This window comes from Chiroxiphia lanceolata, chromosome 5 (genome assembly GCF_009829145.1).
Source record: "Chiroxiphia lanceolata isolate bChiLan1 chromosome 5, bChiLan1.pri, whole genome shotgun sequence".
Taxonomy (NCBI): domain Eukaryota; kingdom Metazoa; phylum Chordata; class Aves; order Passeriformes; family Pipridae; genus Chiroxiphia; species Chiroxiphia lanceolata.
Window position 1 is genome coordinate 1,161,653 of NC_045641.1, and position 23,590 is coordinate 1,185,242.

Here is a 23,590-nt window from a genome sequence, read left to right on the forward strand (position 1 = left end):
GGGTAAAACCCACAAAACCTGGGCTTGGAACATCCCCTCTTGGCCCAGGGATGTGTTTGGTGATGCTGAACCCAAGGAAAAACCCTAAAAAGCTTTTGATAAAACGAACTCATTTAATTCAGGAACCAAACGAGTCGTTTTGGTCCCACTCCTCGGAAAAACCCGGGTCCCCCAGAGGAGAGGGAGAGTCACCAAAACCCGTCAGTTCACACCAAAAAACAGCACAAACTTCCACGAATCCCTCTTTTCCCACCTCCAGAAAAAACACACTCCAGTGATCCCGAGGGTTTTTGGTCCTACGTTCGCTCCCAAAACTCACCTTTGCCAGAATTTACACCGATAAAAATAACTGAAGCGGGAATTTGGCAAACAAACATCGACTGAGCCCTTTTTGGAAACAAATCCAAAATTCTGGTTTTTCCCCCCCAAAAAAAAGTTTGGCTTCCCAGCACCAAGGTGCTGCAGCCACATCCCAGTCCCCCCCAAAAAAGAGGTGATTAACGAATAAAAAGGGGAGCAAGGAGAATTAAATCCCAAGGCACCCGGGAAGGCCGAGCTGGTTTGAAAATAAACAATTAACTAAAAAAAAAATGAAAATAAAACTTCCAAATATAAGTAAAAAACCTGGGATTTGCTGAACCCAGCGAGTCAAAAGGGTTTCTCCTCCACTCACAGCAACACCTTGTGGGGTCAGAGACACGACTGCACCGACGAGCAGGAGCAAAAGTTGTGGGGTTTTTATAATAAAACGAAGCAAAGCCGAGTCTAAAACCCCCCTGGTTTGGATTTCCTCGTGCCCAGCTGGGATTTCTTGGATCCTGGAGTGCCCCAGGGTCCTTCCCAAGTGTTGGATCATCCCTCACAGGTTTAGTCTGGATCAGTTAAGCTCAGTTTAAGCCGGGCTGTTCAGGTGAGGAGCGGGAAGGAGAATCCTGATCCTGCCCGGAGCTCGTTCCCAGGTGAAATATTCCATGGGATGCCTTGGGAAGGAATCCACGCAGGAATTCCAGATGCTTCCCCCCCTCTGTGTGCTAAGCTGAGCTTAAATGATCCGGGTTTAAACCAACAACGTGGATGTCTCGGAGCAGGGATGGGTCACTCCCCGAAGATCCACAGGATGTTGACTCCCGACAATCCCAGATTGACACGCCTGGAAAACCCAAAGGGGTGGGAATTATCCCACTGGATGGGAAAGCTGCTGCTTAATGGTTTAAACCCCATTAATCAGCTGATTTAAACCCCATTAATCAGATGATTTAAACCCCATTAATAATCTGATTTAAACCCTGTTAATCAGCTGATTTAAACCCCATTAATAATTGATTTAAACCCCATTAATCCACTGATTTAAACCTCATTAATAATTGATTTAAACCCCATTAATCAGCTGATTTAACCCCATTAATCAGCTGATTTAAACCCCGTTAATAATCTGATTTAAACCCCACTAATCATCTGACTTAAACCCCGTTAATAATCTGATTTAAACCCCATTAATAATCTGATTTAAACCCCGTTACTAATCTGATTTAAACCCCGTTAATAATCTGATTTAAATCTCATTAATAATTGATTTAAACCCCATTAATCAGCTGATTTAACCCCATTAATCAGCTGATTTAAACCCCGTTAATAATCTGATTTAAACCCCGTTAATAATCTGATTTAAACCCCATTAATAATCTGATTTAAACCCCGTTAATAATCTGATTTAAACCCCATTAATAATTGATTTAAACCCCGTTAATCAGCTGATTTAACCCCATTAATCAGCTGGTTTAAACCCCATTAATCAGGTGATTTAAACCTCATTAATAATTGATTTAAACCCCGTTAATCAGCTGATTTAACCCCATTAATCAGCTGGTTTAAACCCCATTAATCAGCTGATTTAACCCCATTAATCAGCTGATTTAAACCCCGTTAACAATCTGATTTAAACGCCATTAATAATCTGATTTAAACCCCATTAATCAGCTGATTTAAACCCCATTAATAATCTGATTTAAACCCCATTAATCAGCTGATTTAAAGCCCGTTAATAATCTGATTTAAACCCCGTTAAATCACCACACCCCGACGCCATTTCCCACTTTTTATCCAGTCCTATCCCACCTTTTCTCCGGCACCTACCCCAGCATCCCGGATTCCTTGGTCTTGATGATGTACAGGAACATGAGCAGGGTGTGGAACATGTTATTCCTGCCCTGGATCCACCCCCGGGGAAAAAAGAGAAGGAATTTAAAAACGTGGAATTAAAAGGTGGAATTTTGCCGGCCCGGAGCTTCCCCCCGGGAATTCTCATGGAAAAACACCGGGTTTGGGGGGATCAAGGGGTGACAACAGATCAGGGATTGGGGGATTTGGGTTAAAAAAATCCTGAATTACATTTAAATTTAATTTACAATAAATTTGCAGAAAACCAACAAATCAGGGATTGGGGGATTTGGGTAAAAAATTCTGAATTACATTTAAATTTAAATTTAATTTATAATAAATTGGCAGAAAAGCAACAGATCAGGGATTGGGAGATTTGGGTTAAAAAATTCTAAATTACATTTAAATTTAAATTTAATTTACAATAAATTGGCAGAAAACCAACAGCAACAACAGGTACTGGGGGGATTTAGTGTTTAAAAAATGGTAGTTTTACAGTAAATTGGCAGAAAAGCAACAAATCAGGGATTGGGGCATTTGGGTTTAAAAATTCTGAATTACATTTAAATTTAAATTTAATTTACAATAAATTGGCAGAAAAGCAACAAATCAGGGATTGGGGCATTTGGGTTTAAAAATTCTGAATTACATTTAAATTTAATTTCCAATAAATTGGCAGAAAAGCAACAAATCAGGGATTGGGGGATTTGGGTTAAAAAATTCTGAATTACATTTAAATTTAAATTTAATTTACAATAAATTGGCAGAAAAGCAACAAATCAGGGATTGGGGCATTTGGGTTAAAAAATTCTGAATTACATTTACATTTAAAATTTAATTTACAATAAATTGGCAGAAAACCAACAAGGATTGGGGGATTTGGTGTTTAAAAATGTTAATTTTAGAATAAATTGGCAGAAAAGCAACAAATCAGGGATTAGGGCATTTGAGTTAAAAAATTCTGAATTACATTTAAATTTAAAATCAGTTTACAATAAGTTGGCAGAAAACCAACAAATCAGCGATTGGGGGATTTGGGTTAAAAAATTCTAAATTACACTTAAATTAAAATTTATTTTACATTAAATTGGTAGAAAACCAACAGCACATCAGGGATTGGGGGATTTGGTGTTTAAAAAATGGTAATTTTACAACAAAATGGCAGAAAAGCAACAAATCAGGGATTGGGAGATTTGGTGTTTAAAAATTCTGAATTACATTTAAATTGAAATTTAATTTAAAATAAATTGGCAGAAAACCAACAGCACAACAGGGACTGGGGGGATTTGGTGTTTAAAAAATGGTAATTTTACAGTAAATTGGCAGAAAACCAACAAATGAGGGATTGGGGCATTTGAGTTAAAAAAATCCAAATCGCATTTAAATTTAAATTTAATTTATGATAAATTGGTAGAAAAGCAACAAATCAGGGATTGGGGGATTTGGGTTTAAAAATTCTGAATTACATTTAAATTTAAATTTAATTTACAATAAATTGGCAGAAAAGCAACAAATCAGGGATTGGGGGATTTGGGTTTAAAAATTCTAAATTACATTTAAATGTAAACTTAATTTACAATAAACTGGCAGAAAACCAACAAATCAAGGATTGGGGGATTTGGGTTAAAAAATTCTGAATTACATTTAAATTTAAATTTAATTTACAATAAATTGGAAAAAAACCCCAACAAATCAGGGATAGGGGCATTTGGGTTAAAAAATTCTAAATTACATTTAAATTTAATTCACAATAAACTGGTAGAAAAACAACAGCACATCAGGGATTGGGGGATTTGGTGTTTAAAAAATGGTAATTTTACAGTAAATTGGCAGAAAAGCAACAAATCAGGGATTGGGGGATTTGGGTTAAAAAATCCTAAATTACATTTAAATTGAAATTTAATTTACAATAAATTGGCAGAAAACCAACAGCGCAACAGGGACTGGGGGGATTTGGTGTTTTAAAAATGGTAATTTTACAGTAAATTGGCAGAAAACCAACAAATCAGGGACTGGGGGATTTGGGTTAAAAAATTCTGAATTTCATTTAAATTCAAATTTAATTTACAATAAATTGGCAGAAAACCAACAGCACAACAAAGATTGGGGGATTTGGTGGTTAAAAAATTCTAAATTACATTTAAATGTAAATTGGCAGAAAAGCAACAAATCAGGGATTGGGGGATTTGGGTTAAAAAATTCTAAATTACATTTAAAATTTAAATTTAATTTACAATACATTGGCAGAAAACCAACAGCACAACAGGGACTGGGGGGATTTGGTGTTTAAAAAATGGTAATTTTACAGTAAATTGGCAGAAAAGCAACAAATCAGGGATTGGGGGATTTGGGTTAAAAAATTCTGAATTACATTTAAATTTAATTTGCAATAAATTGGCAGAAAACCAACAGCAACATCAGGGACTGGGGGGGATTTGGTGTTTAAAAAAATACCAATTTTACTACAAATAGGCAAAAAAACCCAAGAGGAGGAAGCCCCTCTTAGTCTGCACCTAAACAGATCCCACAGCCGGGATTAGGCCGGAGGCTTAAACCCCAGGCTGGGTTTAGAGCAGGCTGGGCCAGGCTGATGTAAGGAGTTGATAAATGGGTTTAGGAGTTCAAATATCCCAAACTGGAGCTGGAGAGGATTCCTGGGAGCTGGAGAATCCCATCCCACCCCACCCCATACCTTGGGCAGGCTGTAGACGTGGCACTCGTAGATGAGCTCGTAGTGGGGCGGGTTGATGCTGCTCTGGTAGATGCAGAACAGGTTCTCGTTGGAAGTGTCTGGGAATTACAGTGGGAATGTCAGAGAGGTTCTGGTGTGATCCCAGAGGGATAAAAGTGGCATTCCCCCCTTCCCAGCAGGAGGCAGGTACCTGGTTTATCCGGGCTCTGGATGAAGTGCTGGGAAGTGAAGGTTTTGCCGTCGGGGTATTTGGGGTGAGGAGGGAGCCTGGAGTCCAGGTAGGTGCAGAACACGTGCATGAGGATCTGGGGGAAGGACCCAAAGCTCGCTGGGGTGGCCCCAAAAAGGGAGGGAAGCAGCCCTGCCACCACCCCAGGAGCCGAGCACAGGGGGGGATAGGCCGGGCTTGCAACCCTGGATTAACCCCGGGGCTTAGGAGCAGCCTCGGGCCTAAAGGGCCAAGTTCTGCAGGTCAGGGTTTGGCTGAGCAGGGGAGGAACCCAAAACCCAGCTCTGCCCACACCACACCCTGACCCCATTCCCAGCGAGACCCCTGTGTTTTTTCCCATTTTTTTCCCCCATTTTCCCTGTTTTTTCCCCGTTTTTCCACATTTTTCCCTCAGAAGTAGGACTGGATCAAGGCCCTGAATCGCCAGGTGGAGCAGATCCCCCGTCCTGAGGGAATCCCATGGATCCCTGACCCCATTCCCAGGGATCCCCCCATGTTTCCAGAGAGCCCCTTTTCCCATTTTCCCTGTTTTCCCCCCCACAATCAGGTTGGCATCAAGGCCCTGAAGTGGCGCCGTTTTTCTCCCATTTTTCCATGTTTTTCCCTCAGAAGCAGGACTGGATCAAGGCCCTGAATCGCCAGATGGAGCAGATCCCTCATGCTGAGGAGGTCCCATGGATCCCTGACCCCATTCCCAGGGATCCCCCTGTGTTCCCAGAGAGCCCCTTTTCCCACTTTCCCATTTCCCCCCCCCCAACAATCAGGTTGGGATCGAGGCCCTGAAGCGGCACCATTTTTTCCCCCATTTTTCCATGTTTTCCTGCCAGAAGCAGGACTGGATCAAGGCCCTGAATCGCCAGGTGGAGCAGATCCTCTGTGCTGAGGGGGTCCCATGGATCCCTGACCCCATTCCCAGGGAGCCCATTTTCCCCATTTTTCCCCCCTCACAGTCAGGTCAGGATCGAGGCCCTGAAGCAGCACCAGTTCCATGTCTGGATGCTGAGGATGAATCCCTGAGGATCCCAGGGCAGGATCCCAGTTCCCCTGACATTCCCAGGGCTCCCTGACCCCATTTTTCCCACTTTCCCTCCTTCAAAGCTCATCCCATCAGTTCCTCTGCTGTTCCCACTTCACCACGTTCCCCAAAGCCTCCCTGGCTGCTCCCTCCAAAGCCTATCCCAAAAACCAAGCAACTCCAATCCCCCCCTATCCCAGTGTGTGTGGGATCTCACCGAGGAGTCCGTGGGCAGGTCCGTGTCCCACTTGCGTCCCTTGAAGTCCCCTCCTCCGTTCCATCGGAAGGAGCTCATGCAGCCGCCCTGGGAAAGCTCTGGAAGCAACATTTGGGCGGTTTTTTGGGATTCAAGGTGGATAAAAGCAGGTTTCACATCAGCTTGAAAGGTTTAAGGCACGTTTCTGGTGCAAAAATAGGGATAGTTCAACCCATGGAAAGGCTGGGAGGGGATTGGGGCAGGGAGGGAAAATTACAGGGTGAGTTTTAGCTGTGAGGGGGTTTAATCCAGGATTTTTTAATCCAGGATTTTTTAATCTAGCCCTTTTTAGTCCAGCATTTTTTAACCCAGGATTTTTTTAGTCCAGCACTTTTTAGTTCAGCACTTTTTAATCCAGCACTGTTTAGTTCAGCACTTTTTAATCCAGCACTTTTAAATCCAGGATTTTTTAGTCCAGCACTTTTTAATCCAGCACTTTTTAGTCCAGCACGTTTTAATCCAGCATTTTTTAATCCAGGATTTTTTAGTCCAGCACTTTTTAATCCTGCACTTTTTAATCCTGCACTTTTTAATCCTGCACTTTTTAGTCCAGCACATTTTAGTCCAGCACTTTTTAATCCAGCACTTTTTAATCCAGCACTTTTTAATCCAGCACTTTTTAATCCAGCACTTTTTGATCCAGCATTTTTAGTCCAGCACTTTTTGATCCAGCACTTGACACCCTGAGCAAGGAGGAAATCGTGGAATCATGGAATGGTCTGGGTTGGAAGGGGCCTTAAAGATCACCCAGTTCCAATCCCCTGCCATGGGCACTTCCATTGAGTGGGACATTTCCAAGAGCTGGGTGTGGAAGTGTTTGGGATGAGGACAGCACGTCCCTCTGAGCCTTTCCACCAGGGATTCCTGGTGTGGGATGAGGACACCACATCCCTCTGAGCCTTTAAAGGCACCAGGGATTCCTGGTCTGGGGGGAGATCCAGGCTGGAAGTGTTTGGGATGAGGACACCACATCCCTCTGAGCCTTTAAAGGCACCAGGGATTCCTGGTCTGGGGGGAGATCCAGGCTGGAAGTGTTTGGGATGAGGACACCACATCCCTCTGAGCCTTTAAAGCCACCGAGTATTCCTGATCTGGGGGAAGATCCAGGCTGGAAGTGCTTGGGATGAGGACACCATATCCCTCTGAGCCTTTCCACCAGGGATTCCTGGTTTGGGGGGGGGAATCCAGGCTGGAATTTTTTGGGATGAGGAGAGCACATCCCTCTGAGCCTTTAGAGCCACCAGGGATTCCTGGTTTGGGATGAGGACAGCACGTACCTCTGATCCTCTCCACCAGGTATTCCTGGTTTAGGGGGGGGGATCCCGGCTGGAATTTTTTGGGATGAGGCCAGCACATACCTCTGATCCTCTCCACCAGGTATTCCTGGTTGGGGGTGAGATCCAGGTACTGCACCAGGGCGTTGAGGGTCGGGATGAGAGGAGCTTTCACCAGGGCTGCCTGCTTCAGGCTGCTGATGCTGGCCTCTGGAATACAGGGACACCGGGATCACCAGGGAGCTCCTGGAATGTCCTGGGATCATCTGGAATCAGACACCACCCTCCCCACACGCATTTAGTCACAACCCAGCCTCCTCTCCACCAGAATTTAAAAGGAACCAACAGGAATTATGAGCAGAAAAGGGGGAATGAGAGCGGCATCCTGGTTTTCCAGAGATGAGGCTCCGTAAGGAACACCCCAAAAAATGGGAATTTCATGGGAATTGCACCACATGAAATGCAGCTCTTGGCTAAGGAGGTGCAAATTTGAAGGAACAGAGGCAGTTCCTTCAAGCTGTGGCTTGAAAAACCAAAACTCCATCGGGATTTAAAAATGCGGATTTCTGGGAAAGCAGCGGATTTGGAGGAAGAATTTGGAAAAGGACACAGGAGGGGAGATGGAGACTGCAAAGGGAGACACTGAGGGGTTGCAGCACATTTACCTTTGAAATGCCTTCTGACATTAACAGGCAGTCATTGATGATCATTGGAGTAAATTCATAATATTATATTTATAATTATATTCTAGTTTCTGTGTTTCATATATTTAGATTTGAAATATATTTCTATATTTCATACCTTTCTATATGAAATGCATTTCTATATTCCATATATCTAGATATGAAATGCATTTCTATATTTACTACATTTAAATATGAAATGCATTTAGATATTTCATACATTTAGATATTAAATGCATTTTGATATTTCATACATTTCTATATTTCATATATTTCTATATTCCATATATTTAGATATGAAATGCATTTCTATATTTTATATATGAAATGCATTTTTATATTTCATACCTTTAGATATGAAATGCACTTCTATATTTCATATATTTACATATGAAATGCATTTCTATTTTTCATATAATTACATATGAGATACATCCATATATTTCATGTAATTACATATGAAATACCTCTATATATTTCATGTATTTCTATGTTCATATCTTTATATATGAAATACATGTATATATTAAATACATATATATTTCATGCATGTATATATTTCATACATTTATATATTTCATGCATGTATATATTTCATACATGTATATATTTCATGCATGTATATAGTTCATACATTTATATATTTCATACATGTATATATTTCATGCATGTATATATTTCATACATTTATATTTTTCATGCATGTATATATTTCATGCATGTATATATTTCATGCATGTATATATTTCATGCATGCATATATTTAATACATGCATATATTTAATACATGTATATATTTAATACATGCATATATTTAATACATGTATATATTTCATACATTTATATATTTCATACATTTATATATTTCATACATGCATATATTTAATGCATGTATATATTTCATACATTTATATATTTCATACATGCATATATTTCATACATGTATATATTTCATACATGCATATATTTAATACATGTATATATTTCATACATTTATATATTTCATACATGTATATATTTCATACATTTATATATTTCATACATTTATATATTTCATTCATTTATATATTTCATACATGTATATATTTCATACATGTATATATTTCATACATGTATATATTTTATACATTTATATATTTCATACATGTATATATTTAATACATGCATATATTTAATACATGTATATATTTCATACATTTATATATTTAATACATGTATATATTTCATACATTTATATATTTCATACATTTATATATTTCATACATGCATATATTTAATACATATATATATTTCATACATTTATATATTTAATACATGCATATATTTAATACATGTATATATTTCATACATTTATATATTTCATACATGCATATTTTTCATACATGCATATATTTAATACATGCATATATTTAATACATGCATATATTTCATACATTTATATATAAATTTACAACATTGTCAAAAAATAATTAAGTAAATTTAGAGGGGAAAAAAAGAAAAAAAAAAAACCAAAAAAAAATAGACACTTCTGACTTTTCCCCAAGCGTCTGTGTGGCAGCCCCAGCATTCCCAGAAGCCTTTTGAGGAATCTTCCCAGGAGACGGAACCAAGACCACACTGCAAGAAGAGCGGAAAAGGGACAAAAGGGATGAATTTAACCCCGGGAATGCCCACCTCCGATCTGCAGCTCGGGGCAGCCCATCCTCCTCAGCTGGGTGCTCACCGACTCCATCTCCTCCACCAGGGGCACCAGGATGGTGTCGTTGATCCACTGGGGGAGAAACACAAGCCCAGATTTGTGTTTGGTTTCCAAACCACTTGATTTCCAAGTCAGAACTGACGCTCAGGACGGGATCTACGTCCCATACCGTACCCATGGAAGCCTCTTCAACCTGAAGGCCCACACCAAGACCTGAAACCACCTTGTCCAGGAGCTGCTCTGTGCTGATGACGCCGCCCTCGTCGCCCACACAGAAGCAGCCCTGCAGCGTTTAACATCCTGCTTTGCAGAGGCTGCTGAGCTCTTTGGGCTGGAAGTCAGCTTGGAGAAGACAGAGGTCCTCCATCAACCTGCACCTCAGGAAGTCCCCCATCAAGTCCCCCCATCACCATTGGCCAATCAGAGCTCAAATCAGCCCAGCAGTTTAATTACCCAGGCAGCCTCATCTCCTTGGATGGTGAGACTGATGGAGAGATCAGGTTAGCAAAGGCATAGAGAGCTTTGGGAAAACTCCACAGAAGAGTTTGGTGCAATAAACACTTGAAGAAAAGCACCAAGATCAGTGTTTACAGAGCCATAGTGCTGTCTACTCTCCTACATGGATCTGAATCATGGGTCATCTACCGGCACCACCTGCGACTCCTCGAACGCTTCCATCAACGCTGCCTCCAAACAATCCTAAACATCCACTGGGCAGATGATGTGACCAATCCATCTGTTCTAGAACAGGCAGCAGTCACAAGTATTGAGGCCATGTTGCTGAGAACACAGCTGTGCTGGGCAGGGCACGTCTGAAGGGTGAAGGACCAACACCTCCTCCCTAAGATCCTGCTTTATGGGGAACTCACCACCGGCTGCCACAAGAGAGGAGCCCCAAAAAGGAGATACAAGGACTCCCTGAAACAACATCTCAGCCTTGGCCACATTGATCACCATAACTGGTCTGCTCTGGCCTCCAGTTGGGAGGTCTGGAGACACATCACCTACAATGCAGCTGTCTCCTTTGAGAACGCAGCAGGATCACCATCGAGGAGAAAAGGCAACGCAGAGAGAACCGTGCCTTGCAGAACACACCATCTATTATCCAGCTAACTAAACAAAATCCCTTCACTATAAATCTCACACAAGGTAAAAGGGAGGTAACTTGTTTTCTCTCTGTCCACATTTGTTACAGCCTTCCCAAATCTTCATTTGTGAAGCCCGGCCAGGATGATGATTTCCAACTAATTCATGAATATTCACTATACATGAGCATTACACATTATTAAGTCATACATTCAACAGATGTTTTTTTTTTCTTAGACAAGAATATTATCTATAAGTATCCATAATATACTGTCAAGTCAGACATTCAGCAGATGTTTGCTTGTTATCTATATAAAGTTATAAATTTTTAAGAAAGGTGCTATTATCCAGCTAACTAAACAAAATCCCTTCACTATAAACCTTACACAAGGTAAAAGGGAGGTAACTTGTTTTATCTCTTAAAGTTTTACAATTTGTTTTTCTTTTCTCTCTCCAGGTCATTATTGACCTTACATGATTTTCTTTTAATTAGCCCGAATCATTTTCTCAGTTTATCACAACTGGGGAAAAAAGAGGCAATATTCCAGGGCTCATTAATCCATCAGGAAAAGGGAAAAATCCCAGGTCAAAACACCCACCCCACTGCCACCAGAGTCACAGCTGAACACACCAACACTGGAATCATTTAATGATCAATCAAGAACTTAAAGGATTCTTTAACACCCTCTGGAAGGGCAGAAATTCCAATATGAAGGAGCTGGGAAAAAAAAATTCTCTGCCAGTAAAGATTTCTGGACAAAAAGGGGGATTGGGAATCATGGCCCTCCAACCATAAAGATCATTTTTGGGGCCGCTCTGGTGGAGTTTTGGGTCTGCTTTGAGGGCTCCATTCCCTGTCCTGTTCGTCCCAGGAATTCAGGGAGATGACCAACACTTTGGCTGGGATTTGACAGCCCATTCCAAGATGAGAATTCCCTACTCCCCTTGTCTTTAAAGCCCTGGGAGGTGGGACTTACATTCCTGAACTTGGCTGTCCAGGAATCCATGTGATCCAGGAGCTGCCTGTTCATCGTCACCCGCGCCCAGACCTGTGGAAACATGGAAAAACTCCCGGAATACCCACACTTTTTAGGGTCTGTGACAATTCCTGCCACTTCCAGAGGGAGGGAAGCTGGTTAAACACCGGAGGATTTTTTCCTGCCACAGCTCCAACCCAAACCTTGGCACGAAACTGTGCTTTTCAAAGGCCTGTTTCTCCCTCTGGAGCGCTTTTCCTGCCGGATTTACCTCCTCTGCTGCCTGTTTGGAGCTCAGATCTGCCTCATCCTTGTGTGCTGACGGAGCCTGGGACCTGCAGGCCAGCTGGTACTGGAATTTCCTCAGGATCTGGGCGTGGTCTGCCATGGAGCGGCTGTAATTCCAGAAGGTTGGGCTGCTGGAAGGGGAGCCGGAGTCGGAACTCCCTGGAATGAGTCAATCATTAGGGTCACACACAATCACTGCCAATTAATCCTGGAAGTGACAGCACAGAGTGAAGGGATACACTGGAGTCACTCTTCAGAAACACTGGATTCAGCCTTGTATGGATTGGCCCTATCCAGGGAAAAAACTGCCTGGAGGGAGTTCATCCCCTTTTATTTTTATCTTGATTGTCCCCATTCAGGGTAAAAACTGCCTGGGGGTTGTTCATCCCCTTTGCCCTTGTCTTGGTTGTTCCTATCCAGGACAAAAACTGCTTGGAGATAGTTTATACCCTTTTATCCTTATCTGGATTGTCCCTATCCAGGAAAAAAACTGCCTGGGGGTTGTTCATCCCCTTTATCCTTGTCTTGATTGTCCCTATCCAGGATAAAAACCACCTGGAGATACTTTATATCCTTTTCTCCTTATCTAGATTGTCCCTATCCAAGACAAAAACTGCCTGGAGAGAGTTCATTCCCTTTATCCTTGTCTGGATTGTCCATATCCAGGACAAAAACTGCCTGGGGGTTGTTCATACCCTTGATCCTTATCTTGATTATCCCTATCCAGGACAAAACCTGCCTGGATTCACCCCCTCTGTCTGAAAGCACCCCCACCAAACACCCCTCTCATCAAGGTGAGCATCTTATCACTGCCAACAACCGCTACAGAGGTCATGGATCATCTCACATTCCAAGTTTAGATCCAACCCAAAGGAATAATCTGGAGAAAAGCTGAAGCTCCCAAGCCATGGAGATGTGCAGAAACCCTGGTGTTCCCCCATTCCTCAGCAGATCAAGCTGCTGAGCAGTTTGCCAAGCTCCCAGGGATTCCCACAAATGCTCTGTTTACTGGAATCTTCCTCACCCACTCCCGAATAAAACCGACGCCTTCCCATTCCCAAGCCGTTCCCGGGAAATCCCGGGCATTTACCCAGCTGGACTCTGTGCTGTTTCTCCTCCTCGTTCCTCAGGAAGGTGTCCAGGGATTTGACATCAGTTATGTAGTCATCCTTGTGGGTGCTGTTGTTGTACAGGATGGGGGAGAACCGGTAGTGGGACCTTATCCCGCCGCCGTCCAGCGCTCCCGGGGAATAGGGGGATCCATTGGGAGAGTGGCCGAAGCTGGAAACCTTGGGGGGGAGAGAAAAAAACACCCCAATCCTGGTGGGATCGGTTTTGTTTTCCTGATGCCTGAAGATTCTTTTAGTTTTTTTGGTTTTTCTAATTTTTATAAGCTATATAAGTAGTTATAGAAGTAGATTTTAGGAGCAGCAGCCCTTATTCCTCCACCCTTTAGCACAGGGAGTTTACACATTCCTCAACCCCTACATGCCCCATTCCATGCTCCCATATCAATATTCCCTGAATTCCAGTAGAAAATGTTTAGTCTCTCTTTAAGAGGAGGCCCTTTTGTTTAAGGACATTTGTGCCTTGGCCTGAACTGCAAAAGTACCATGTACCCTTTTGTGCTCTGAAGATGATGATGATGATGAAGAAAAGCCCCCAGCCCCAATTCCAAGGCAGTGGGATGAGGGTGGGCCAAAGCTACGGGGTGGAAGCACTTGGGATTGGACAGACAATATTATAAATTGTAACACCTGTGTCTCTTAATCTTATGCCTGGGCACAAATTAAACCCTTTCCTTATCTCCTCCTCGATTAAATTGCTTTGGAGTTGTTTTTTTTTCCTCAGCTCCTGCAGGCAACATTCCCAAGGATCAGGCTCATCAGGGGATGATGTTCACACAGATCCACAGATCCACAGAATGGTTTGGCTGGATCAGGCTCATCAGGGGATGATGTTCACACAGATCCACAGAATGGTTTGGTTGGAAGGGACCTTAAAGATCATCTTGTTCCAACCCCCCCCATGCCACCTAAAACTCAAGTATCTCCCGAAAACCAAAGCAAGGGGAACTCATCCAATTTTATTCTAGAAGCAGGAAGGAGTGTCCTGCATCCCTGGGATGGAAACTGCTTAAATAACTTCATAAAGAATTATTAAATTTCTGCTGTTTCAGCTCAGCACACAAACTGTGCCTCCCAGGAGTTGGGAGGATACAGCTCTGGGGCAGGAATTTCATCCTTGTGTTGTTGAGGTCTGTCCCAGTTAGGACAGCTGGGCCCAGTTCATCACTGGATGGGTGTAACCCAAAACTGGGTATTCTAGAGCCTTCCATGCCATTGCCCAGAAACTGTTGTCAATGGACTATTTGCACCCTCTGCCCAGAGCAGCCCTGACTCCTCAGGCTACAAACTGGGTGTTCAGAGGCCTGTGAGACAGGAGGGTGTTTTTGTCCTGACCCCACTGAGGAACCCCCCACCCTGAGGGAGGTACTGAGCATTCCTGCCTGAACTGGAGAATATATAATCTTAGAGTTTTGGGATTTTTTTAACCACTCTTGGGATCCAGAGGGAGACTGCAGACCACCACTCTCAACCAGACTGCAGATCACCACTCTCAACCAGACTGCAACCATCACTCTTGACCAGACTGCAACAACCACTTTTCAACCAGACTGCAACCACCACTCTCAACCAGACTGCAACCACCACTCTCGACCAGACTGCACCACCACTCTCAACCAGACTGAGACCACCACTTATCAACCAGACTGCAACCACCACTCTCAACCACACTGCAACCACCACTCTTGACCAGACTGCAACCACCACTCTCAACCAGACTGCAACCATAACTCTCAACCAGACTGCAACCACCACTCTCACCAACAGCTTTTCCCCTCTCCTTTTCCTTTGGACTCAGGGGGCCCAACGAACACCACTCTGTTCCTGCCCCAGGCTGCTGGGTTACACATTTGGGCTTTGTGGGTGAAAACCAACTGTTTGTCTGTATAATCATACTTACTGTATTATTTTATTAAATTGTTATTCAGACTTATAATCTCTCTTTTGGGTTGAGTTCATTTCCCTTTAAACCAGCACAGGGTCTTACCTTGCCGTAGGTGCTGCCGGGGGAGTAGGAGCCGGAGCCGGCGTGGGAAGGGCTGGACAGGGCCTGGAGCTGGGGGCTGAATCCACTCACACATCCCGAGGAGAACTTGGGGCTGGCGCTGGGGGAGCGGGAGGGGCTGTAGCTGAGCACACACTGGCCCTGGATCGGGGGCGACGGCGGCAGGGACAGAACCCGCTTGGCTGCTGCATCCCGAGGGGGGGTGACCTGCACGGCTGAGGGGGGACAGAGGGGTCAGCCCAGACCCTCCGACCTCTGAGCACACACAGCACCCCCCAGGGATGGAGGGGTGGCACAAGGGACACCAAAGGAAGGACACTGAGGGGCTGGAGCAGGGGCAGAGAAGAGCAGCGAGGCTGGGGAAGGGACTGGAGCACAAGTGCTGGGAGGAGAGGCTGAGGGAGCTGGGGGGGCTCAGCCTGGAGAGGAGGAGGCTCAGGGGAGACCTCCTCACTCTCTGCAACTCCCTGACAGGAGGGGGGAGCCGGGGGGGGGTTGGTCTCTTTTCCCAGGCAACCATCAGCAAGACAAGAGGGCTCGGCCTTCAGCTGTGCCAGGGGAGGTTTAGGTTGGATATCAGGAAGAATTTCTTTGCAGAGAGGGTGCTCAGCCATTGGAATGGGCTGCCCAGGGAAGTGGGGGATTCTCCGTCCCTGGAGGTGTTTAAGGACAGACTGGATGTGGCATCAGTGCCATGGGCTGGGAACCACGGCGGGGTTGGATCAAGGGTTGGACTGGATGATCTCAGAGGTCCCTTCCAACCCAGCTGATTCTGGGATTCTGTGATGCAATCTAAAATCAGGGAATATTTTGAGCTGGAAGGGACCCACCAGGACCCCCAAGCCCAACTCCTGTCCCTGCATAGACACCCCCAAAATTCCAGTTCAGTTCACAACCTGTGTCAGATGAGGCAATCTAAAATCAGGGAATATTTGAGGATGAGGTGATCTAAAATCAGGGAATATTTGGAAAGGAGGTGATCTACAATCAGGAAATATTTGAGATGAGGGGATCTAAAATCAGGGAATATTTGAGATGAGGTGAAATCAGGGAATATTTGGAGATGTGATAACCTAAAATCAGGGAATATTTGGAGATGAGGTGATCTAAAATCAGGGAATATTTGGAGATGAGGGGATCTAAAATCAGGGAATATTTGGAGATGAGGGGATCTAAAATCAGGGAATATTTGAGATGAGGTGATCTAAAATCAGGGAATACTTTGACATGAGGTGATCTAAAATCAGGGAATATTTGGAGATGAGGGGATCTAAAATCAGGGAATATTTGGAGATGAGGGGATCTAAAATCAGGGAATATTTGAGATGAGGTGATCTAAAATCAGGGAATACTTTGACATGAGGTGATCTAAAATCAGGGAATATTTGAGATGAGGTGAAATCAGGGAATATTTGGAGATGAGGTGATCTAAAATCAGGGAATACTTTGAGAGGAGGTGATCTAAAATCAGGGAATATTTTGGGATGAGATACTCTAAAATCAGAGAATATTTTGAGAGGAGGTGATCTAAAATCAGGGAATATTTGGAGATGGGGTGATCTAAAATCAGGGAATATTTGGAGATGAGGGGATCCAAAATCAGGGAATATTTGGAGATGAGGGGATCCAAAATCAGGGAATATTTGGAGATGAGGGGATCTAAAATCAGGGAATATTTGAGATGAGGTGATCTAAAATCAGGGAATATTTTGGGATGAGATACTCTAAAATCAGGGAATATTCGGAGATGGGACAATCTAAAATCAGGGAATATTTTGGGATGAGGGGATCTAAAATCAGGGAGTATTTTGAGCCAGAAGGGACCCACCAGGACCCCCAAGCCCAACTCCTGTCCCTGCACAGACCCCCCCAATCCCCGGTTCAGTCCCAGCTCCGCTGAGGTCCCTCAGAAACGACCTCACTCCAGGTCCCTGCTGCAGGGACAGGACCTTCCCCCAAACCCCCCAAAAAGCCCCAAACCCCCCCAAAAAGCCCCCCAAATCCTGGAATGAAGCCCTGGATGTGCTGCAGCCCCACCTGCCCTGCGCAGCCAGCCCAGCACCTGGGGGCTGGGGGCTCCCCCCGGCCCCGGCGCCGCCGCCGCCGACGTGAAGTAGCGCCAGAAATCGAAGAGGGCGTTGAGGCTGAACAGGGAGGCCAAGAAGAACTCTGCAACAAAACACGGCCAAAAAGCACATTTTGGGGACAGAAAATGGGGCTGGGGCATGAAAAAGAAGGGCAAAGACTCGTGCAGCTTCTTAGGAGAGAACCACAGGAGAGCGTGGCCCTCGCCGGGCTGAGCTTCGCTGGGGCGCTCTCGGGTTTAACTGAGGTGGTTTAACATTTTACTGCAGTATTTTAACATTTAACTGCAGGATTTTAAGGTTTAACTGCAGTATTTTAAGGTTTAACTGCAGTATTTTAAGATTTAACTTCGGTATTTTAAGATTTAACTGCAGTATTTTAAGGTTTAACTGCAGTATTTTAAGGTTTAACTGCAGTATTTTAAGGTTTAACTGCAGTATTTTAAGGTTTAACTGCAGTATTTTAAGGTTTAACTGCAGTATTTTAAGGTTTAACTGCAGTATTTTAAGATTTAACTGCAGTATTTTAAGATTTAACTGCAGTATTTTAAGATTTAACTGCAGTATTTTAAGATTTAACTGCAGTATTTTAAGATTTAACTGCAGTATTTCAAGATTTAACTTCAGTATTTTGAGATTGAATTTAGGTATTTTAAGATTTAACTGCTGTATCTTGAGATTTTATTTAGGTATTCTAAGATCTAACTCAGCTATTTTAAGATTTAACTTCGGTATTTTATGATTGAATTTAGGTATTTTAAGATTTAACTTCTGGATCTGGAGATTTTATTTAGGTATTCTAAGATCTAATTCAGCTATTTTAAGATTTAATTTAGGTATTTTAAGATTTAATTTAGGTATTTTAAGATTTAACTGCTGCATCTTGAGATTTTATTTAGGTATTCTAAGATCTAACTCAGCTATTTGAAGATTTAACTTTGGTATTTTAAGATTTAACTTTGGTATTTTAAGATTCAACCTAGCTATTTTAAGACTTAATTTAGGTATTTTGAGACTCAATTTAGGTGTTTTAAGAATTAATTTAGATATTTTAAGATTTAATGTAATATTTTAAGATTTAACTTAGCTATTTTATGATTTAACTTTGGTATTTTAAGATTGAATTTAGGTATTTTAAGATTTAACTTCGGTATTTTAAGATTCAACCTAACTATTTTAAGACTTGATTTAGGTACTTTGAGACTCAATTTAGGTGTTTTAAGAATTAATTTAGATATTTTAAGGTTTAATGTAATATTTTAAGATTTAACTCAGCTATTTTAAGATTCAACTTAGCTATTTTAAGATTTAATTTAGGTATTTTAAGATTTAACCCAGGTATTCTAAGATTTAATTGAATATTTTAAGATTTAATTTAGATATTTTGAGACTCAATTTAGATGTCTTAAGAATTAATATACTATTTTAAGATTTAACTTAGGTATTTTAAGACTTAATTTGGATATTTTAAGATTTAATTTCAATATTTTAAGATTTAACTTAGCTATTTTAAGATTTAATTTAAATATTTTGAGACTCAATTTAGATATTTTAAGATTTAACTTAGATATTTTGAGATTCAGTTTAGATATTTTAAGATTCAATTTAGGTATTTTAAGATTTAATTTAGCTATTTCAAGATTCAATTTAGGTATTTTAAGACTTAATTTAGATACTTTAAGATTTAACTTAGGTATTTTAAGATTTAATTTAAGTATTTTATGATTTAACTTAGATATTTGAAGATCCAATTTAGGAGTTCTAAGATTTATCTTGGCAATTTTAAGATGCAATGTAGGTATTTTTGGATTTAATTTATGCATTTTAAAATGTAGGTATTTTAAGACTTAACTCAGGTATTCCAAGATTCAACTTAGGTATTTTTTAGATTTAATTTAAATCTTTTAAGAGCCAATTTAGGTATTTGAGGATTTAACTTAAATATTTTACGATTTAACTTAGGTATTTTAAAATTTAACTTAGACATTTTAAGATTTAACTTAGACATTTTAAGATTCAATTCAGGCATTTTAAGACTTAATTCGAATACCTTAAGATTTAATTTAAACATTTTAAGATTTAATTTAAACACTTTAAGACTCAATTTAAATATTTTAAGATTTAACTTAGACATTTTAAGACTCAATTTAGGCATTTTAAGATTTAATTCAAATACCTTAAGATTTAATTTAAACCTTTTAAGACTTAATTTAAACCTTTTAAGACTTAGTTTAAACCTTTTAAGACTTAGTTTAAACCTTTTAAGACTTAGTTTAAACCTTTTAAGACTTAGTTTAAACCTTTTAAGACTTAAACATTTTAAGACTTAATTTAAACATCTTAAGACTTAATTTAAACATTTTAAGTACTTTAAAAATTAATTTAAACATTTTAAGACTTAACTTAAACGCTTTAAGTTTTAACTTAGCTCTTTTAAGGTTCAACCCAGGGATTTGAAGATTTAATTTTAAAGAATAATTTTACAATTATTCTCCCAGCAGGAGGTCTCAGGGCTCTGTGATTCCTTCTCATCCCGTTGGACACATCCCAAAGTCTCCCCTCTGAATGTCACCCACACCAGTCAAACTTGACCTCCAAAGCCTTAATCCACACCTTAAAACAGAATTAATGCACCAAAGTGGTTCTTTCATGATGGGAAAAAAGGGGTTAAAACTCCTTCTCTGCCACTAAAAAGGATGAAATTCCGGCGGTTTTGAGGGAAGGCACAGGAAGTTTGGGTTTAACAAAAATGACAGAAATGTAAATAAATATATATATATATATAAATATAAATATATATAGTTGCTTTTAGTTTGTACAGTACATTTATTTGTGTAAATAAATGTATAGAATTCCCCTTCCCCTAGAGAAGCCTCTGGCCTGAAAGTTTCTCTCCGGCGTCGGGATAAATCGTGGGAAGGGGGGGGGGGGGAGAGCCTGAAAACTGGGGTTTAGATTTCTAATGTGGCTTAAACTGCCACACCTCCTGAGAAATAAATTTCAGTTGTAGCCAAAATGCCACCACCACCAGTCAAACTCGACCTCCAAAGCCTTAATCCACACCTTAAATCAGATTTGATGCACCAAAAAAAGTTCTTCCGTGATGGAAAAAAAGCGGTTCAAACTCCTTCTCTGCCATTAAAAAGGATGAAATTCTGGTGGTTTGGAGGGAGGGCACAGAAAACTTGGGTTTAAATTTAAAACAGGGAGAAAATGAGTGGGGAAAAAAAGCCCAGAATCCCTCCTGGAATGTGGCAGGGACTCACCGATGTACCACAGCGGGAAGCAGCTGATGTTGTAATACGTGCTCAGGAGCTTCCCAGTCCTGCAAGGGAAGGACAAGAAGTGGGAATTTAGTGGGAATTTAGCAGGAATTCAGCAGGAATTCAGCGGGAATTCAGCGGGAATTCAGCAGGAATTCAGCAGGAATTCGGCAGGAATTCAGCAGGAATTCAGCAGGAATTTAGCAGGAATTCAGCAGGAATTCAGCAGGAATTCAGCAGGAATTCAGCAGGAATTCAGCAGGAATTCAGCAGGAATTCGGCAGGAATTCGGCAGGAATTCGGCAGGAATTCCAGGCAGGGGGAGGGAACTCACATTTCCGTGTAGATGAGCCCGGCCACGGAGATGTTGAGGAGCCCCCAGGCCAGCACCACCTTCCTGGACTCGGCCTGTTTCCTCAGCCTCACGGCCAACTCCAGCACTGACGTGTCCGGGCTCTTGTTTGGAGTCATCTCCTGTGGCAACAGGGAGAGAAAACACAAAAAAGAGGGAATTTTATTGGCAGCTCGTCTTCTCCAGGGAGATGCGGCTCGGCCTCACTTTGGAATAATAATAACAACTTTTAGGGGAGGAGGGGAAGCTCCTCCAGCGCAGGGAGGAAAGGCCTGGCTCAGTTCTGTAGGGTTTTTATTGGAAATTCTCACTTGTTTCTGGATTTTCTGGAATAGGAAACCCACTGGTTTTGTTTTCTCCTCTATGCCCAGTTATATTTTATGTGAGGGAAACAAGCCTGTCACAGGCAGGGAGCCCCCACAGCTCCCCCCAGACCTCATTTCTACCCCTTCCCAAATCTCTTCTCTCCCCCACCCCCCCATATTTCTCCCCCTCTCCAAACCTCTCCCCCCCAAAAAAGACTCCCTCCTCCCTCTCCCCAAACCTCTGCACTTCCCCAAAACTCTCCTCTCTCCCTCCCCAAACCTCTCCCCCTCCCCAATCTCATTTCTCCCCTCTCCCCAAACCCATTTCCCCTCCCCAAACCTCTCCCTCCTCCCCTCCCCAAACTTCATCTCCCCCCCTCCCCAACCTCATTTCTCCCCCTTCCAAAACTCTCCTCTCTCCGTCCCCAAACCTCACTTTTCCCTTTTCCCAGTCTCCCCTCTCCCCAAAGCCACATCTCTCCTCTCCCCCTCCCCAAACTTCACCATCTCCCTCCCCAAACATCGATTCCCCCTTCCCCAAATCTTCCTTCTCCCCCTCCTCAAACCTTCCCTTTCCCCCCTCAACCTCCCCTCTTCCCCCTCCCCAAACCTCCCACCCCCCAATCTCCCCTTCCCAGCCCCCTCCTCTCCCCCTCCCCAAATCCCCCCTCTCCCCTTCCAAAACCCTTCCTTTCCCTCTCCCCAAATCTCACCTCTTCCCCTTCCCTAAACCTCATTTTCCCCCATCCTCAAACCTCTCCCCATCTCAAACCTCTGCAAATCTTCCCTCCCTCTCCCAAAACCTCCCCCCCAAACCGGCCCCTCCCTCTCCAAAAACCCCAAACCTCCCCTTTCCCCTCAAACCTCCCTCCTTCCTCTCCTCTCCCCAATCCCCATTTCCCTCTCTCCCATTCCTACCTCACCATTCCCGTTCCCCTCCCTGCTCTCTCCTCTCCCCAACCACCATATTCCCATTCCCACCTCACCATTCCCATTCTCCTCCCCATTCTCATCCCCATTCCCAATTCACCATTCCCAGTCCCCTCCCCACTCTCTCCTCTCCCCATTCCCATTCCCATTCCCTCCCCGCTCTCTCCTCTCCCCATTCCCACCTCACCACTCCCGTTCCCCTCCCTGCTCTCTCCTCTCTCCATTCCCATTCCCTCCTCATTCCCTTTCCCCTCCTTTCTCTCCTCTCCTCAATCCCCATTCCTCTCTCTCCCATTCCCACCTCACCATTCCCATTCCCCTCCCCGCTCTCTCCTCTCCTCTCCTCTCCTCTCCCCATTCCCATTCCCGTTCCCCTTCCTGCTCTCTCCTCTCCCCATTTCCATCCCCATTCCCACTTCACCATTCCCGTTCCCCTCCCCGCTCTCCTCTCTCCATTCCCATTCCCACTCCCCTCCTCTCCTCCCCTCTCCCCAACCACCACACTGCCATTCCCCCCTCACCATTCCCAATCCCATTCCCATTCCCGTTCTCACCGTTCCCCTCACGCCGCCGCTGCCCCGCGGCGCGTTCTGCGCCTGCGCGGGCGCTCGCGTTACGTCACGGGCCGCGCCGCGCGCTGGGGGGTGGGCGGAGCCGAGCGGGGCCCCGGGGTGGGGGGGCGCTCGCGCGCCGATTTTGGGCGGGAAGCGCTGAGGGGGCCGCCATGTTGGGGGGGGGGCGATGAGGAGGGCGCCCCTCACACGGACACACTCTGTTCGGTTATTTTATCGAGTTATCTTTATTGATAAATTAATTCGTTACACAGAGTAACGCCTGTCAGAGCACGCCTTGCCAGCAGTTAAAACTTTAAAGGGGTTCTGGCCTGTTTGCGTGCTGTGCAGGTGTAACCTCATCGTTCTGTATGGGTGTAACCTCGTGTTTCTGTACAAGCACAACTTCGGCTTTCTGTACAACCACAACTTCGTATTTCTGTACAAGTGTAACCATATTTCTCTACAAGAACAACCTCAAGTTTCTGTACAAGTGTAAATGTATTTCTGTACAAGCACAAGCTCATATTTCTGCACAAGCATAACTTCACATTTCTCAACAGGTATAACTTCATATTTCACCACAAGCATAACCTCGTGTTTCTGTGCTAATGTAA

At 43.0% G+C, this 23,590-nt stretch overlaps 1 protein-coding gene across 2 annotated transcripts; it reads right to left on the bottom strand.

Annotated features, from left to right (window-relative positions):
* Positions 1-93: 93 nt before the first annotated feature.
* TMEM209 (transmembrane protein 209) lies at positions 94-23,040 on the bottom strand. 2 transcript variants are annotated; one of them, XM_032687289.1, is made up of 15 exons: positions 22,968-23,040; positions 21,170-21,309; positions 20,839-20,897; positions 17,526-17,657; positions 15,471-15,703; positions 13,447-13,645; positions 12,340-12,515; positions 12,069-12,140; positions 9,981-10,077; positions 7,708-7,833; positions 6,311-6,408; positions 5,040-5,154; positions 4,850-4,947; positions 2,134-2,207; positions 94-1,150 (listed from the first exon to the last, which is right to left on the bottom strand). In XM_032687289.1, the coding sequence occupies exons 2-15, from the start codon at positions 21,304-21,306 to the stop codon at positions 1,096-1,098; spliced, it is 1,671 nt and encodes a 556-aa protein (XP_032543180.1). In that variant the 5' UTR covers positions 21,307-21,309; positions 22,968-23,040; the 3' UTR covers positions 94-1,095. The 2 variants fall into 2 exon arrangements, with proteins under 2 accessions (XP_032543180.1, XP_032543179.1); XM_032687288.1 differs by lacking the exon at positions 22,968-23,040 and adding an exon at positions 22,729-22,738.
* Between the last annotated feature and the right edge of the window lie 550 nt (positions 23,041-23,590).